Below are 18,074 nucleotides of genomic sequence, written 5' to 3'. Positions count from 1 at the left end.
GGCTGAGAAGCAGAATGGGTAGGAGAGATAGGGGACCATCTAGTGAATTATGGGGATGGCAGACCTACCAACAAAGAGGTCCCTACTCCAGGTGGGAGCAAAGTAAACAGTTGTTATGGTGTTGGGGTCTGGGAGTAACACCTTAAGTGAGTCAAAAAATAAAATCATTTAGGACAGCTCCTACCTCTTCCCATCCCTTTTGCTTCCTCAACCCCACAAGACCAGTAGCTTACATCTCACTTATCTTCTGCTCTTGGCGTACCCTGGGTAGAGGAATTTTAATTGTCCAAGGGATGGATCAGATTCCCTGCTAAACACTGTTTAACTCATCAAGCTAAAAAGGATATCCTCAGCTGCTTTCCATGGTTCTTTCTCCTATTTTTAACTCGTCAGCATGTGCCTAGGTCTGAATCCATACCTGACTCATCTATACTCCCCCTTGCAGGAGAAAGTAGAGTTGAAAAAATCCAGGAGAATGTGAGGAATGCCATTGGAGGCAAGTTTCCTTTATATAACCTTGGCTTTGGCCGTGATGTCAATTATAACTTCCTGGAAAAGATGGCACTGGAGAATCATGGGTTTGCCCGACGAATCTATGAAGACTCTGATGCCAACTTACAAATGCAGGTACAAGTCACACCCCACGTCAGTAATAAATATTCCCCCTGCCCCCAGCATCTTGGGCACAAGGAACAGTCATTTTGTGCTTCTCAGTTTCACTTCTAGAATTTCTTGATTCTAACCTCAAAGTCTAAAATTCTATGCGTCTGACTTGTACAATCTTATGATTCTAATGTACAAATCTAGTATTCTGTAAGAGACAGAATAGCATAGTGGTCAGAGAGGTACCCTGGAGTCAAGATGACTGAGGTTTCAGGCCTTTCTCTGACTCCATAGCTGGGTGACCAAAGATAAATCATTAAAAACCCTCAGTGTCTGGGCAATCATAAATTTCAGCTGAGTTGCCATTCTCTATCAGTGGGGGAGTTTTTATACTGAGAGTTCCTTACAACAAATAATAAACCTATATCCAATGTCTGTCACATTCCCTCACCCCAAGAAGACCCCAAGATTCTGGGACCTCTATATACTTTCATTCCCATTTAAGAATTCTAAAATTCTAAGATTCATTCTTCTGCTTCTAAAATCTATACCTCTAATATTTCACTGTCCTAATTTCTAAATCAAAGTTTCTATAATTTTTAACTTTTATCTCAAAGACCTTATGATTCAGATTCAAATTTGAATTTTGAGTTTCAAATGTCCAATAATCCTACCTTCCAGCCTAAGCTTCCATGAGTGTAATTTCCAAGGCCAAGTATCCAAATTGCTGGGAGCCCTTGCTGAGGAGCAGCAGGGAGATCAGAGCTGCTGGGCTACTCAAGAGAGCTATTTCCATCATGACAATATCCATAAATGCTTTGCAGGGCTGCCTTCCTTGTTTCTCAGTCACAAGACCACAGTTTCTCTTCCTTGAGTGGTTATAAACTGCAGAAGTTTTGAGGGGCCTTCTATTCCTGATATTCTGAGAGATTCAGTGAGCCTGCCCCAGGGCCCTGGGTGTCAGGGGTAACGATATTCTAATTCTTGTATTTCTCAGGGTTTCTATGATGAGGTGGCCAACCCACTGCTCATCAATGTAGACTTACAGTACCCACAGAATACCATCAGTGACATCACCCAGAATAGCTACCAGCATTTCTATGATGGCTCTGAGATTGTGGTAGCTGGGAGAGTGGTGGACTTCGAGACAAACAGCTTCATGGCTGACGTGAAGGGACAAGGTGTAAGTCACTTTCTAGATTGTGGGGGGGCTGATACTGAGCTCCTAATCAGAAGGGAGATTGATCCGCTGTGGCATCTGACATTGGAAGCTTACCAGCTTGGGATTTGGTACTTAAGATGCTTTCTTACGGACAGCACAGACCTGGTGTTAGAAAAGTCACTAGCTTCATGACCACCTCTCCCTTACCTCCTTCCTATGGAAATCTGGGAACCCAATGGCAATCACCTCTCTACAGAGTCTGAGAAAGTGCAGAGATACTCTGTCCCCATAGCCAGCCTTTTAAAATAAACATGTCAATATGTCCCCTCTAATCAGAGGGTTGGCATGAAACAAAAGTTAGGTCTACCGTCTTGGGCCTTGATCTTCTACTGAAAGCAACACCCCACTCTCCCATTTCTGCCAAGGCCAGGATCCTGCCCTTCATCCTTTTTCCACTCTCCCCAGGCCTTAAATGACCTGACTTTCACAGAAGAAGTAGATGTGAAGGAGATGGAAGAAGCCCTTAAGGAACAAGAATACATCTTTGGGGACTACATTGAGAGACTCTGGGCCTACCTCACCATTGAACAACTCCTAGAAAAGCGGTAACCCTATTCATATCTTCCTCCTGACCAGTACTCTGAGGCAATCCTGAAGTCAGTATATTCCCTGGTCTCTCAAGACTCTTGAGTTCACTTGGACAAGGTCTGATTTTTGGAGTCTCCCTTAGAAGGTCAATATGGTCTTTGGCTCATCAAAACATTTACTCTAAAATAATCCCCAAATGCATCTTGTGTCTAGATTGACATAAAGGTAATTGACTGGGTCCCCAGCTCCTATATAAACACACTAGGTAACATATGCATGTAAGTAGAGGACAGTTTTTGTTTTGCGTTACAGAAAATTCAGAAGATTTAACAGACTCCCTGGGACCCATAAAGAAATACAGAAAAAAGCAGAAAGCACTCACTATATAGCCCATGAGCTTCCCTTGGGAGGGAACTGACCACGAGGCTGTTAGCCTGGAAACACTGATTTCCAGCTGCAATCTCTCTCTTCTACAAAGTCCTAAACAGTCCATCCCAGACTCATGATGTTACCTTGCAGTTCAGATTAGCCCCAGCAGATCAGATAGGCAAACAAACTCCTTTCCACTGGACCTGCACCATTCAAATAACTCACTATAATAGTGGGGAGTGGCAAGATTTTGATTTTGTACTTAACTATGTCCTAGTTTTATGCTCCTTGCTTCTGCTCTACCTGTGAGGACCATGTGGGCAAGCCTCTCTCCAAGAGGCATACAGCTAAGGAGCTCCTTTTTTACTCTTAGAAACCTGTACCTAAACTCTTGAACTTGGAGCTACTTCTAAGACGACCCCAAGGCTAACCCTGTCCAAGAAATCTTCCCTCTCTGGCTAGAAGGCTAGATTCTGGAAGCAAACTGCCTAGGAAAGTTTCCATCCCATTGAGGGATATTGCCCATCATTGTTCATGAATTCTCCTTGGTCACTTGGGCTAGTGTATGTCGCTTCCCTATATTTCTTTCCCAATGCAATTACTAATGTCTCCAGTGAGAGATTGTGTACATCCAGAGAATCCATCTACCATCACCCCTTTTCTATGCCCTTTTCCCTTTTTCTCCTACAAGACCTATGTACTGTCTTAGAGCTGCTCTCATAGGCGAAGTACAAAGGTGAAAAGATGCCACAACACAGCATAACAGTACACAGAGCTGGCTCCCCTTTGGCATGAAAATCATCTAGAGGTGCAGCCTAAGTCACTGAAAACCAATCAGAAGTTATCTTTCATCCTTTTGATAAAGTGTCAAAGGCAATTCAAATTCATACTGTCTATGAAGATTTGCTTTCCTAACCCTAAACAAAGACTTATCGCTCTGCAAACTTAAGGACAGATAGATGACTCAGTGGACAGAGGGTCTGGGTCTGGAGTCAGGAAGACGAATTCAAATCCAGCCTCACACACTTACTAGTTGTGTGATCCTGGGCAAAGCCACTTAACCTACATTTGCCTTAATCCCCTGGAAAAAGAAATGGCAAACCACTCTAGAATCTTTTTTAAAATTTTATTTTAGACTCAAGGGCCAGAACGCAAATACAGAGTAGATAAAAGAAACAAAAATATATGATAAACTTAAATATTGAAACTTAAATACAAACTAAGAAGAAAAAGCATATTGTGTGCATAGCAGAACATAAGAGAGGATTCAAAATAAGTAATGATGAATTTTCATTTCAAGAAAGCCTGTATGATAAATAATGTATGTTGTGTTGAGGATTGTCAATCTTTTCTTTGCTTCCATGTGAATTTTCCTTGGCTCTCTTCTGTGCACTTTTTTACTTCGTTTTTTTGTTCAAAGATACTCTAGTATCTTTGCCAAGAAAACCCTATAGACAATATGGTCCATGGGGTCATGAAAAGCCAGACATGACTGACCACAAAAATAAACTTATCAAGTTGATTGGGGGAACTTCCCCTCCATCAATCTTTTATGCTAACAATTACCATTTAGCGGTACAATCCAGGACTGATTTTTGTTTGAACATTCTTTCAGCTTCCTCAGTTCCTCAAGTACTTTCTTGAATCAAATCCTTCTCTTCTTGCCCTCACCACATGCCCCACATACTGAACCCATCTGGTAGGGACTCAGTTAGTGCCCATATCTGCACTGACCTTACCCATTTGGCTCTGGTTTGGAAATTTACTTTTAGGAGTTAGTGCTGAATTGACTTGAGGTCCGCAATTAGATCTCTACAGGCAGCCTCTTGAAGACAGTCCTCTCTATGCCTACCTCCAGTTATTTCAGAGCCCAGCCACTGTCGCTAGGGAATCAATCCATCCTGGAGTGATCGGGACGCACCTGTGACATGTGTGACCTCAGAGAGTTTACAGTTTTATGCATAAACAGGACACATGCAAATGAGACAGCTAGGGAAGGGGAAGAGAAGAGGGCTGTTACATTAGCATTGCAGTGGAGAGGTCTGGGTTGCACCTGTCCAGAGGGTTCACCTCTTTGCCCACTCCCTTATAGGAAGAATGCTCAGGGGGAAGAGAAGGAGAACCTAACAGCCCAAGCTCTGGATCTGTCTCTAAAATACCACTTTGTGACGCCACTGACTTCCATGGTGGTCACTAAACCCGAAGATGATGATTCAGAGTTCATCGCGGACAAGCCTGGGGAAGGTAGGAGGCCCAGAGACAATGCTTGGCAAGGACTTCAGACCAAAGGGACCAGGAGGCTGGCTTGGGTGGATCCAGGGTTCAGATAGGCTGAGAGCACTCTATAGACTGGAGACAATGAACCACAGTGTAGAAGACCTGGGTTCGAATTCCTGCAACATTATTAATTCATTGTGGGATTTGTGCAGCTCATCTGGCCTCTGTGGGACTCAGTAAAGTAAGAGTGCTGGACTAGGTGACCTCTAAAGATAGTTCCACTGTATAACACTTTGGTTCCAAGCTATGTCTAGTCTGAGTTTATCTATTTTCAACATGAACGAATCGTCTTTGTTCATTCAAAATTTGGAACCAGTAACTGCCTTAGGTCTCTGTGCATCTGATCCCCTTTAACTTCTTTCTTTTCTTTTTCCCCATCACTTGGTTGGCTGGGAAAACAGAAGGTAAGTCTTCAGACCTGCTGTTGGCTGGGGTTTGCTAGGAGATCATGGGAGAGGGAGGGAATGGGAAAGAAATTAGAAAGTTTCTCCCAAGCAATATCCGGGTTTGCCCGAATCTCTCTGCTGCTTTGTGTCTGGGCCCACACTCTGTAGCTTCAGATCCTTTGGCATTGCCAAAGGTGAGATTAAATACCAGAGGACTCTGCTATGGTATCACTCACATTGCTCACCTCTATGTAGTGATGGAGCACAGTAGGTCAGAGGACCTAGCTCTAGATTTGTCATTAACTTACTATGGGACTATGAGTGAGTAACTTCTCTTCCTTTGGCCTCAGTTTCCCCATTTGTAAAATGCCCTACCCTGTTGACCCTGTTAGGTGGTAGCCATGATCCAGTGAGTTAATGGATGTGAAAGAACTTTGGCAAATGTAAGGGATTGTTTACTTCCCCTCACCAACATAATAATTTCATGCATTAACAGCCTAACATTCATGACCCCTATTGGGGTAATTCTTAGTCCTGCTCCTAAAACTCCACTCAACAATAGTGTTAGAAAGGAGATCCCAACTCCCTTCCCAACAATTGCCAAAGTTTATCTCATAAGTGACTCTGATGATATGGCTTGAGGTCCTCATGTTCAGGAAACTCAGAGAAGCTTTAGAATAAGCACATCACAGCCACTGTGTTGTGGTAGGAAACCCAAGTTGGATGGTTGAGTTGGAAATGGAAGGAAGAGTGTGGAACTCTTTCCCAAATAGGAGAGAAAGAGTGTGACAAAGTGAGGCTACTCCTCTTGAGGTAATATTTGGAGTCAGAAGACTACGGCTCAAAACTAGACGCTGCCAGTCACATGGTCTGACGTTGGGCAAATCACTTAATCTCTCTAATTCTCAGTTCCCTCATCTTTTGTATTTAAAAAAATTTTTTTTTAAATTTTTAGCACAGTTTGTAACGGATAAAACAATTCAAACTTTTGGTCAGGTGATACTTCTTTTTAAAGCATTTACAATATGGACCACAAAAGAATTTTTTTTTAAACATTAACCAACTGAGACACAAATAATATTTATGTGGCTAACTTCACAAGCTCTTGACCTAATTGTCTCCACAGTATTACAAAGTAAATAATTCCTAGTAATTACTAATTACTAACTTAATGTTGTTGGTCTAAAGTCCTATGCCTAATAGCTTAGTTTTAGACTTAACCTTGGATGTTCCCCTACCAACAATCTCTAATTGAATAGATCTGGTATGAAGCTTACAAACCTTCTGACTACAGGAAATTGCCGCCAAGAGTAGGGACATTGCAGGGATACAATGTCTCCCCAACTTCATGTCAATTCCAGGCAGGAGTAGATTGTCCACTTGCATTCAGTCAGGCTTAAAGTCTGCCAGGTGTCAGTGGGGAAATTGAGTCAGGAGAATCCCACCTCAGCCCAGGCTGAACAGCCGCTCTCCCACCCTTCCCTTGAGATCACCTTCTGCAGTTCATACCAGCATCTCACAGGCTTCCTGACATCATGGATGGAGGCTCAAACCACCTTTCTTGTTATCCATACCTGGAGTTAGTCCCATAGCATCTAAAAACGGCAAGTTCCAATAACCAGGTTTCCAATACGATTATAATTTCACTTTGGCTAAGGAACATCTTCTGAGGCAAGTCTTAAGTGGCTTACATGTCTTTGTATACATGTTCTAGTTCCTGATTAAATAGCACTCATAAAATCAAATTTACCATTAACGCCTTAACTTTTCCATCAACGCCAAATTTTACCCGAGGTTACCTTCCTCTAGGAAATTTAGACTGACTGCTTGTTTTATCTCATCTTCATTCATTTCCCTGAACTCAGTTCTCTCTTTCAACGAATTATTTTGTTCAGTGAGCTTTTGAACCTTCTCCTCCATTTGGCTAATTCTGCTTTTTAAAACCTCCTTCTCCTCGTTGGCTTTTTGGACCTCTTTTTAAAGCTGCTGCTTTCCTTAGCATTTTTTTGGTTCTCCTTCAGTAAGCTGCTAACTTGTGTTTTAAGGTCTTCTATTGCCTGAGCCCCGTTTAAGTCCCCTTTGGAGGCTCTGGAGGCAGGGGCCTTGACTTCCTCTGATAGTATGTCTTGTTCTTCCTCATCTGAAAGGATCGGGGGAGACACCTGTTCCCCAAGGAAGTAACCTTCTATGGTCTTATTTTTTTTCCCTTTTTTGGGCATTTTCCCAGCCAGTTACTTGACTTCTGAGTTTCCTCTCCACAACCATGAGCCAGCACTGGGGGCTGAGATTCAGTTAAGCTGCTCCAAAGCCTCAGAGGCTTTAGGCAGGGGCAGGGCTGCTATTCAGTGTGAGATTAAGATCAGCTGCTCAGGAGGGGGCAGGGCCTCCACATTTCCCTCAGGGGGTTTACGATGAGACCTTCAACAATGGATCAGGCTACTGCCTGCTTTGGGAGCCCCATTTGCTGCTGCCTCTACTGCTGCCACCTGAGGAGACCAGAGTTATGGGGACACCCTGCTTTCTTCTTGGCCAGCCGAAAAGACCCTCTCACTGACCTTTGGCACCTGTAGGTTGAGGAATCTTTGCTGCTGCTGGAGATTCTGTCCCTGAAGCCTGCTCAGATCTGCTCCTTTCAGTGCTGTGTGGCCAAGGCAGGTCTGGGCTCTGCTCCACATCTGGTGCGTAACAGACCTTTCCAGTTGGTCTTTCAGGTCACTCTGGGAGAGAAATCTCCTTCACTCCATCTTTCTATGGCTCCTGCTGCTCTAGAATTTGTTGAGAGTTCTTCTTTACAGGTATTGTATGGGCTGTGGGGTAAGAGCTAGCATATGTTCTTCTTTCTACTCCGCCATCTTGGCTCTGCCCCTCTCAGTTCCCTCATCTTTAAAATGAGGATGATGACACTGGTACTACCTACCTCATAGGGTAGTTTTGGAAATTTAGGGCTATTGAAATATGAACCATCTTTTTCAAGAGCCAAGAACACAAGCCTCTAAAATCCTTTCCTTGGGGTCCAAGAGCAGGAAGAAAGGGGTGTGGGTAAATATTTCCCATAGACTTTAGTAATGGAAAGGCCTTGGAGATCATCCACTTCAACACCTTTATTTTACAGATGGGAAAGCTGAGGCCTAAATACATTAAGGGACTCCCCCATGATTACTCATTAGTAAATGTTAGAGCTAGGATGTGAACACAGCTCATTTTCTCATTCTATATCTTTTTAAGGTCCCAGCTTTACCAGAGATACCTTAGCTCCAATGGTTTGGCTCAAGTCCAAACTCTGAAGGGATCAAAAGAGTCTTGGTAGATAGACCCAAGGGTGGACCATGAGGCCTGGGGCAAGGCTTTAAAACTGCTTAGAGCTGTCTTCTTTCCTTTACAGTGAAGGCTGATCAAATCTCCCATGTCTGTGAGTATCCTATTGTACCAGGGTTAGGGCTAGGATTAAAGAAATTATTTTTCTAAAAATGTTAGTGAGGGTGGGATGGGTGGGAGGGCACAGGAGTTATCAACGGATATTCCTCTTTCAAAGATTCATAAAACTGATATTGTCTTTCTTAAGCATCCAAGTCTGGGCATTGATGCCAACATCCTGGTGGGGGACCAGGTCTTCTCATGGAATAACTGCTGTTTTCCTCCTTTGTGCCTTTTCAGATGCAACCCAACTCAATTACCAGCCTCCAGCCAATCCCTACTACTTCGGTGAGCCTCAAGTCTTTTCTGAGGGCTTGGATTCTAGCACAAGCACCAGCAAAAGCCCCCTGAGGAAACCCCTTCCTCCCTCTGGGCCTCCCTCTGAGAGATCTAGGAATCAAAGAGCACACACATAGGGAGCTAGTGGAATAAGTTGGGGGATAAGGTTGGAGAAGCCTAGTGGAAAGGGAAGATGATTTGAGGGCAGAGGTAGATTGAGATCTGGAGGGAAGCTAAGGGGAGAAATTCTTGTTTGGAGAGGAGGAAAAGACACCCAGAGGGGGAGGGATTTGGAAGCCTGAGGAGAGGAACCTCAAAGAAAGAGGTTGGGAGAAAAATATGACCCATGGGAGAAACCATAAGAAAGGGACCTTGTGGGGTGAAAGGGAGGAAGGCTTTGGGAGAGAGGTCTTAGAGATGGGAAAAGATGATAGAGAAACAAGAGGGGCTAGGGAGAAGTTCTGGGGAAGATAAAGAGGAGGAAGTCTATAGAGAGGGCAAGGGAGATGAGGGGAAGAAACAGTGGGGAAAGAAACTGGGAGGATGTGGTTCCCTCCAGAGAGAGGGAGAGAGAGGTAGAGGAGGCCCTGAAAAAGACACTTGGTGAGGAAAGATTAGTTGAGCCCCCCATAGGACTTTGTACCTCTCTCATAGCAAAGATCTCCTATCAGAGCTGGGCAGGCATTAAACTGTGAGTCACCCTACATTAGCCTGGTAGCTTCCACATGATGACAACTGACTCGGTTTTATCTGTTCTTTGGTTCATTATGAGGCAGAGTGCCATCTATATATATAATAAGCACCCATCTTTTTATTATATAGAAACATGGGATCAAATGGAAACAAAAGGAGAGTTACATGGAAATCCTATGTGAAGGAGGGGAGAGATGGTAAAAGGAGAGGGAGGGGGAGGCTCAGAGAAGGAGCCAAGAAGAGGGGGAAGGGAGAGAGGGAAGCAAGGAGGGAAGATTCAGGTATTAGATTTTAGGTTAAAAATAAGATAAGACAGAAAGCACTCTCCCACCCCCAATATCTGAGTGAATAACGATAACAGTATTTTGATAATGTTTACTGTGTATCCAGCACTGTGCTAAACACTTTACAGTTATTCTTATTTGATCCTCACAACCATGCTGGGAGGAAGATACTATTATCCTCATTATACAGATGAGGAAACTGAGGCAAACACCAGCTTCTTAAGTGACTTGCCCTAGGTCCCTAGTGGCTAGTGACTTAGGCTGGATTCAAACCCAGGCCCAGCACTCCAGAACCAAGGATTCCAACTCAGGATTTTGACTTCAGGTCCAAGATTCTGTGTACTATGGTACGACCTAACTGAAGACAGAAGTGTGCCAAAAGCTGGGTTGTCCTATGTTACCAGTGACTCCAGACTGGTAAAGCCCTTACCCCAACCCAGAACAATGACCCTCAGTACCTTCCTGGGGCAAAGTCAGAACCATAGACTCATGTCAAGATCTTTGAGAGGCTGAGTGGTACAACGGAGAGATTGTTAGACTTGAGTCAGGGAAGACCTAGCTTCACATCTTGCCTTTAATACTTCCTGACTGGTCCAGTCAATTAACCTCCCAGAATCTCAGCTTCCCTATCTGGAAAATTGGTACAATAGTATCTATAGTGCCTACCTCTCATAGTTGTCATGAGCATCCAATGAGATAATGCTGCTCAAGTGCCTTGTGCCCTGTCCCTCCCAAGTGTCTAACTCACATTCTTTCTACCATGTCCTGGCAGTGGATGGAGACCCACACTTTATCATTGAAGTGCCCCAGAAAGATGATGCCCTCTGCTTCAACATTGATGCGCAACCAGGGGTGGTGCTAAACCTCATCCGGGACCCAGACACAGGTGGGAGCTGAGGCAGAGGAAGACTGGGGATAGACTGGCCACATGCATGCTTCTGGTATGATCCCTAGGATAACTGTGGAGGACGCTGCCCCAAATCAGCTGACAATAACAGAGCCCCTCTGCAGGCTTCTTGGTCATCTAGTCCAGCCTCCTTACTAAGGGGAGGAAGCTGACCCTAATGGTGGTTAAAAGACATGCCAAGAATAATAATAATCATAGCTAGCACTTAGTAGGGCTTTAAAGTTTACAAAGTGCTTTATCCATGTTATCTCATTTGACATACGCAGGGTCACACAGGTAGTGTGTAAGTCATCTGACCTGGGACCCACTGCTCTTTCCACAGGTCAGTCTGGGGTCTAGGATAGAAGTAAGGTGAGGGTTAGAGTCAGGTTTTAGCTTGTGCCCAGTCAGTCACTAAACATTTATTAAGTACCTACTATGTGCCAGGCACTGCGCCGAGCATTGGAGATATAAAAAGGGGCAAAAACTCTGGGGAAAACAATATGTCAACAACTTGTACAAACAAGGCAGAGATCGGGCGTCAGTGTGAGGGTAGAGTTAGGGATAAGTCTGCTGTTGGAGAAGACTTCATATCTCTGGAAGACAGCCTGGGGTCAAACACTTAAATCCCTCACTCATACTCCTCATTTCACTGCTGTTCAGGCATCACAGTTAATGGGGAGATCATTGGAGAAAAGGAACCCAGTTCAGAAACAAAGAAAAGGAAGTCCTACTTTGGGAGACTTGGGCTTCTTGACCCTCGAATGGACTTGCAGATGGAAGTGACACCACAAAAGATAACTCTGTGGAGTGGAGGCAGGAGAACTAGCTTTACCTGGATGGATACAGTCACCATCACACAAAATGGGTAATTGGATTTTCTAAATGGCTCAGAGCCTGTCCTTCTAGAAACCCTGGATTATTTCTAAAGAGAAAAAAATAGCATTTCAGATATGGAAGGAGACCAAGATAACATCCAACAAAGCTTCCCCATCTTACAGATAAGTTAACTGAAACCCAACACTTTACCAAGGTCAGCAGAGCTATCTGTAGGAAATAACTCCAAGTTCCATTCTGGGAAACAGTGCAAATAGAAAATAGAACCATTTCAGAAAGGCTGGGCACATCCTGGGAGGGCAGATCCCCAATGAGTCAGTCAATAGGAGGAGAGGGGATTGTCAGGGAATGACTCCCAAATGGTCTCAATGGAGACAGATTTAAAAGGGGGCCCAAAGCAACTTTTCCGATTCTGACGAAAGTAATGAATGAAGCTGAAAACTGGAAAACAACAACCATACAACAATTGCAATAACAGTAACTAAGAATAACTTTCTGAATTTGCAGCACCTAGAATCCTAGCTGAGACTCACTCCAACCTCATGAGATGGGCAGGGCAGGCACCATTATGCCCCTTTGGTAGATATCATGGGGCCTAGAAAGGGAAAGTGACCATGACTAAGTGAGGTGGAGACAGAGATCAAGTGGTCTTCTGACTCCCAAGCCAGCTCTCAAACAAATCCCTTAACTCTACTAGTTGTTTCCTCATGTCATATGCAGGATGTACAGTTCCACTCTAAAGTGATCTCAGAAGGTTTCCAGGGATTCTATTTGTACTCCAGTTCTATCTTTAAACCAGGGCTATTGCTTCCCCTGGATTAGACTTCAGAGAATGTCTGGTGACAAGCCCCCTCAACACATGCCACATGCTTTTTGGTTTTCAGTTTGTCAGTGATCATCAACAGAAAGAAAAACATGGTGGTCTCAATTGGAGATGGAGTCACCTTTGTGATCGTCTTACATGAGGTGTGGAAGAAACATCCTATCCACCAGGACTTCCTTGGGCTATATACAGTTGACAGTCATCGAATGTCATCAAAGACACATGGACTTCTGGGTATGAGTCTGAGCATTCTTTAGAGCCAAGATCTTTGACATTTTTTTGCATCATGGTTCCCTTGGGCAATCTGGTAAAGCCTAAGTCCCCTTTTTCAGAATGATGTTTTTAAATGCACAAAATACATAGGATTACAAAAGAAACCAATTATGTTAAAACAGAGGTATTGGAGATACACGTTTAAAACTCACAAACGAGGTTAAGAACTCCTTGCTTTAGGAGGATCCAAGTGCTGAGTCTGGAATAGTCTCCTGTTATTACTCCCAGTGTCTGAAAGGAGTGATAATTACGATCACACAAGTCTTCCTCCAGTGAGTCATCATGGTGGGCTCTCCAAGGCTATGCTAGTGGATCACAAGTTCTGAAAGTTCTTCTGAGTGAGAGGGGCTTTGAATAGTGGCCTCTGTTGCACTGTGCTTGCAGTTCAGCCCGAGTTTGGAAAAACTGGTTGACCACAAAGGTTGACTTCTGTTTTCAGCCACAGTAGCTCATGAAAACTCTCTATTAAGGTGATGAAAGGGATTGCGATCGTCATCCATGGGAGAAGCAGCCACGTTGCTAAAATCCCGTATCCCTAAAGTATTGTCATTGCTAAGATAACACTATTTTTGAAAAAATATTATTTGGAATACTCCCCCAAATAATGGTAATGACAAATATGACATCGCTTAATGTTTACACAATGCACTTGCACAGCCACATTGCGTTTGATCCTCACAGGATCCTGGAGAGTTAGGTGGGAAAAATGTTGTTCCTCATTTTCTAGATAAGGAAATAAGAGCTCAGAAAAGTGAAGTCACATACCCAGAGTCACACAGCAGATCACACAGCAAGATATAGAGGTCTCTTGCCTAGGCTAGCTTTCATATATCGTACGAACATGGACATTTTAGGGCAATAACATAGACGTGGATACTATGAACTTCCTCTTTCTAGGACAATTCTTTCACCCTTTGGACTTTGAAGTCTCTGATGTCCGGCCAGGCTCTGACCCCAAGAAGCCAGATGCCACAATGAGAGTAAAAAACAAGAAGTTGATAGTCACCAGGTAATTAGGATCTCCTGAAAACCTAATTTTCCCATAAGTCCTGTGCATTTCTGAGGACTGGCCCTTGGACCACACAGAATTTGATATGAGGCCCCTGGTCACGATTTTCGTGGTTTAGGGTTATCTATCTCTTACCTTTCAGTAAGAGAGTCCGTGGAGAAGTCTGGGTCCCAGGATGAATGTCAAGGGGCTCATGCTTCTGCTGTTCTACACTGGGCTCAGACCCACAACACAGGATCCCCTAAATCCCTACCCTGGACAGATCTGAGTTTTCATATCCAACTCTGATATCTCACAACCTTGATCCATTTTACAATTGATTTTTCTTCCCAGGGGCTCACAGAAAGACTATCGGAAGGACGCTGGGCATGGCACCATGGTCTCCTGCTGGTTTGTCCACGACAATGGATCGGGGCTGATTGATGGGATCTACACTGACTATATTGTGCCTAACCTATTCTACCACAGCCAAACTAACTTCTAACCAGACAGAAAGAAAGCAATAAAAAGTAGTCTGGCCTTTTGTGTACTGTTGTAGTCTGTGAGAAGGGGCCTAGCACTGAGGGAAATTCTAGAAATTTAGATTCTTAGACATAATGAGACTGAAATAGAAAATCAAATAAAAGAATCAAAGCCATGCTGTAAATCTAGAAACGGAGAATTGCAGAATTGGAATCTTTAGTTTGACCTAAACCTGAATAAGAATCTCTGCTCAGCCAGTAGTCATCTGGTTTCTGAATGAAAACCTCCAAGGAGGGAATGCTGCCTGCAATCTGGGAGGAGATGAGAGGAATCCTTCTTTATGGCATTTCTGTTCTCCCTGTCTTCCTCCATCCACTGACCTGCTGCATGGGTGAGGCCAATGGGATTAAGTAACTTGCCCAAGGTCACACAGCTAGTAAGTGTCAAGTGGCTGAGGCTGGATTTGAACTCAGGTCCTCCTGACTCCATCCTCTTTGCCACCTAGCTGCCCAGGTTTATATTTTTATTTTTCGAAAAGTGATCGTGGATGCTTTTTGTTCATTCATTGCCCAGTATATACCTCACCATAGTTTCCTCCCTTGTAATAATAATAATTTTTTAAAAACTAAATAAAAAAAGGCACCACGCCTACATCCGATAGAATATGCAGTAATTGACACCTACAGTTTTCACCTCTCTACTGAGGAGGAGGAGATCTGTTTCCTCACCTGTCCTCCACAAACAAACTGGCCACTCGTTGCATTGAATCTGAGTTTGGCTCCTTATCATCGTGGTGTGTGTTCCCCTGGTTCTGTCTTCTTCTCTGCATCAGTTCCTGTTTTTCCAAATTTCTCATATTCATTGCTCTATGGAGTTTTTGTTTATTTGGTTTTGTTCTGTTTTATGGGGGTGGGGGGAGGCTTGGAGGTTTGTCTGGACCTATAAGCTCCTTAGCTTGGGGGAATTTCTTGGTGTAGTAACTACTAACACTGATTCAGAGAGCAGACTGTGGGCTCCTTCAGGGGAGGATGCCGTCTTTTGCCTTTGTTTGTGTAAGGTACATAGTCGGTGCTTAATAAATGTTCATCCACTGACTATTCTTAGAGAGTTACCTGAGGTACTGAGAGGCTCCGTGACTTGGCCTTGATTGCACAATTAGAGTCAGAGATGAGACTTCTCCCCAGGGCCTCCTGGTTTGGAGGCCAGCTTTCTATCCACTGGGCAAAATTGCCTACGTCATCATTCCTTAAGGTGGGAAATGCTCCATTATGTTCATGCCCTGGTTGTTCAGCCATTCCCCAGTGATGTGTCCCCTTTGTTTACAATTTTAGGTTACCACAATATGACTACAAATATTTTGGAATATATGAGACCTTTTCTGTCTTCTACCTTCATGAGATAGGTAATCACTCGGTAAGACAGATAAAGGATAGCAGGTTCAGTGATTTTGCCAGTAAATCAATAAACATTGATTAAATGCTTACTATAGTCCAAATTCATGGGCAGATAGTTATTTGGCCCAGGGGATAAAGCCCTAGGCCTGGAGTCAGGAAGACCCGAGTTCAAGTCTGGCCTCAGAAACTGACTAGCTATGGGACCCTGGACAAATCACTTAACTCCTTTTGCCTGAGTTTCCTCATCTGTAAAAGATGAGGAAACCAGAGAAAGAAATGACAAACCACTCCAGTATCCTTGTTAAGAAAACAATAAATGGCATCATGGACAGTTGGACCCAACTGAAGTGACTGAGAAAAAACAATATGTCGGATTCAGTGTTAGGTGCTGAGGGTACAAATAGAAGAAGTGAGAGTGTCTGACCACAAGGAGCTTGTATTCCGTTACAGGGATACAGTGTGTACACATATAAATACAGTGTACAATAGAAATGATGGGGGTGGGATGGGCCTGGTAGGACTAACACCTGGAGGTATCTCTAAGGGCTTCTTGAAGGTATCACTTGGATTGATCCTTGAAGGCAGTTAGGACTTCCAAGAGGCAGAGGTGAAGAGGAGGAATGTTCTAGGCATGGGGGATATAGCCTGTGCAAAGACAGCCTGACAGAAGGAGATAAGTATGCCAGGAACTGCAAGCTGGGCGGTTTAGTGAACCCAAACCATGAGAAGAAGATGAAAGTATAATAAGGCTGGAAAGACAGGTTAGAACCGGATTGTTAAGGGCTCTCACAGACAAATCTGTATTTAAGTACACAATAGGCAATAGGGAGCCATCAATGGTTCTTTGTTTTTGTTTTTTAAGGAGGTAGGTGATGTGGTCAGTTCTATGCTTTTGGGAAATCACTTTAGTAGCTATGTGGAGGATTGACTGGAGAGTAAAGGGTCAGGGGAAAAGAAAGACGATCATGCCACTACTGCTGAGAGGGATGAGGGTCTGGATTAGGACAGTTTTACTGTGAGGAAAGGGAGAGATGATAAGGACGTGGAGGAGGTAGTCACCAAGATTTGGTGACTTTGAATGTGGGAGATTAAAGATTTGAGGACTCAAACCTATGTATCTGGAAGGACGTTGGTCTCCTGGACAAAAATAGGGAGGTAGGAGGACTAGTGAGTTTAGGAATAAAGGTGACAGTGTTTCTGTTTTCATTTTGAGACGCTTAAAGGACAACGGGGTGGAGATGGAAAGCAGATAGCTGGAGATGCAGAAATGGAGCTCATGACAGACATTAGGATTTCATTCCATAGCTGTGAGAGGCATTTGTGTGGAGATGATAGCTGAAGCCATGGGAACTGATGAGATCAAGGGGAAGGGAGTAGAGAGGAAGAAGACAGGTGGGAGTTCAGAGCTTTGGGGGTACACCCATCAACGAGAATGGAGCAGAGAGGATGAATCTGAAGGAGACTGAGAATTAGTAGGAGAACATGTGTCCAAGGTAACTCATAACTGTCACTGTAGGAGCTGAATGTTTCTCTCTTCATAGAATCCTCATCTAGCTCCACCCTGGGTACACGATCTCTGCTGAGTGCATCATTCATGTGGGCTCCCAGGCTCATGCTCCTTTCCATAGCATGACTCATAAGTACCAAGCCTAGCTGTCCTTTGAGTCCACAGTCCAGTCTCCTCTGGTATCAGGGATCCTATTCCTCAAAGCTTCTTTCTTCCTCAAGCACATGCCTTTCTGTGTCTATGTTTGTTTGGAATGTGTCTCTTCCACAATTGTTTCTGGAATTCTTTCAGCCAAATTGCTGGATAGTGTCTCCCTCTGTGCAAGTCACTGCTTGATGCCATAGCCAGTGGGGTTGGGGGAGGAGAGAGACCTCCCCTCCCCTCTGTACTACTGCAGGAATCTCCTCCGCAAAGTCCCTCCAAGTCTACACTCCTTGCTGAAGAGCCACTCAGCCTTTCATTGGTCCTCAGAGGCATTGTTGGTTTTCTGCTCAGCCAATTACATTGTCCTTTCTGATTTACTCAAGGGACTTATTTGTATCTTCTGAAAGTGGAGCCGATAGTTAGCTTGCGATGTCATAGATGAAGTGCTGGCCTTGGCATCAGGAGGATCTGAGTTCAAATGTGACCTCAGATACTTACTAGTTGTGTGAATCACTTAACACTGTTTGCCTCAGTTTCCTTGTCTGTAAAAATGAACTGGAGAAGAAAATGGCCAACCGTTCCAATATCCTTGCCAAGAAACCCCAAATATGGTTACAAAGTGTTGGATATGACAGCAACAGTGACAACAAAAAGGTGGGGTCATTACTCATTTTAACTTCATTA

At 43.9% G+C, this 18,074-nt stretch overlaps 1 protein-coding gene across 1 annotated transcript in view; it reads left to right on the top strand.

Moving 5' to 3' along the window:
• ITIH3 (inter-alpha-trypsin inhibitor heavy chain 3) overlaps nucleotides 1–14,402 on the top strand; it is a 35,648-nt gene extending 21,246 nt beyond the window's left edge. Inside the window, exons 11-22 of the mRNA XM_072649788.1 lie at nucleotides 446–627; nucleotides 1,601–1,786; nucleotides 2,231–2,370; nucleotides 4,815–4,966; nucleotides 5,401–5,403; nucleotides 8,768–8,794; nucleotides 9,040–9,087; nucleotides 10,828–10,941; nucleotides 11,605–11,809; nucleotides 12,663–12,835; nucleotides 13,772–13,883; nucleotides 14,217–14,402. Coding sequence (XP_072505889.1) covers nucleotides 446–627; nucleotides 1,601–1,786; nucleotides 2,231–2,370; nucleotides 4,815–4,966; nucleotides 5,401–5,403; nucleotides 8,768–8,794; nucleotides 9,040–9,087; nucleotides 10,828–10,941; nucleotides 11,605–11,809; nucleotides 12,663–12,835; nucleotides 13,772–13,883; nucleotides 14,217–14,367 — 1,493 coding nt within the window. The 3' untranslated portion in view covers nucleotides 14,368–14,402. The remainder of the gene's footprint in view (nucleotides 1–445; nucleotides 628–1,600; nucleotides 1,787–2,230; nucleotides 2,371–4,814; nucleotides 4,967–5,400; nucleotides 5,404–8,767; nucleotides 8,795–9,039; nucleotides 9,088–10,827; nucleotides 10,942–11,604; nucleotides 11,810–12,662; nucleotides 12,836–13,771; nucleotides 13,884–14,216) is intronic.
• Nucleotides 14,403–18,074: the final 3,672 nt, after the last annotated feature.

Source organism: Notamacropus eugenii, chromosome 1, assembly GCF_028372415.1.
Source record: "Notamacropus eugenii isolate mMacEug1 chromosome 1, mMacEug1.pri_v2, whole genome shotgun sequence".
In the NCBI taxonomy this organism is placed as follows: Eukaryota; Metazoa; Chordata; class Mammalia; order Diprotodontia; family Macropodidae; genus Notamacropus; species Notamacropus eugenii.
This window is presented reverse-complemented; position numbering and strand designations above follow the sequence as displayed.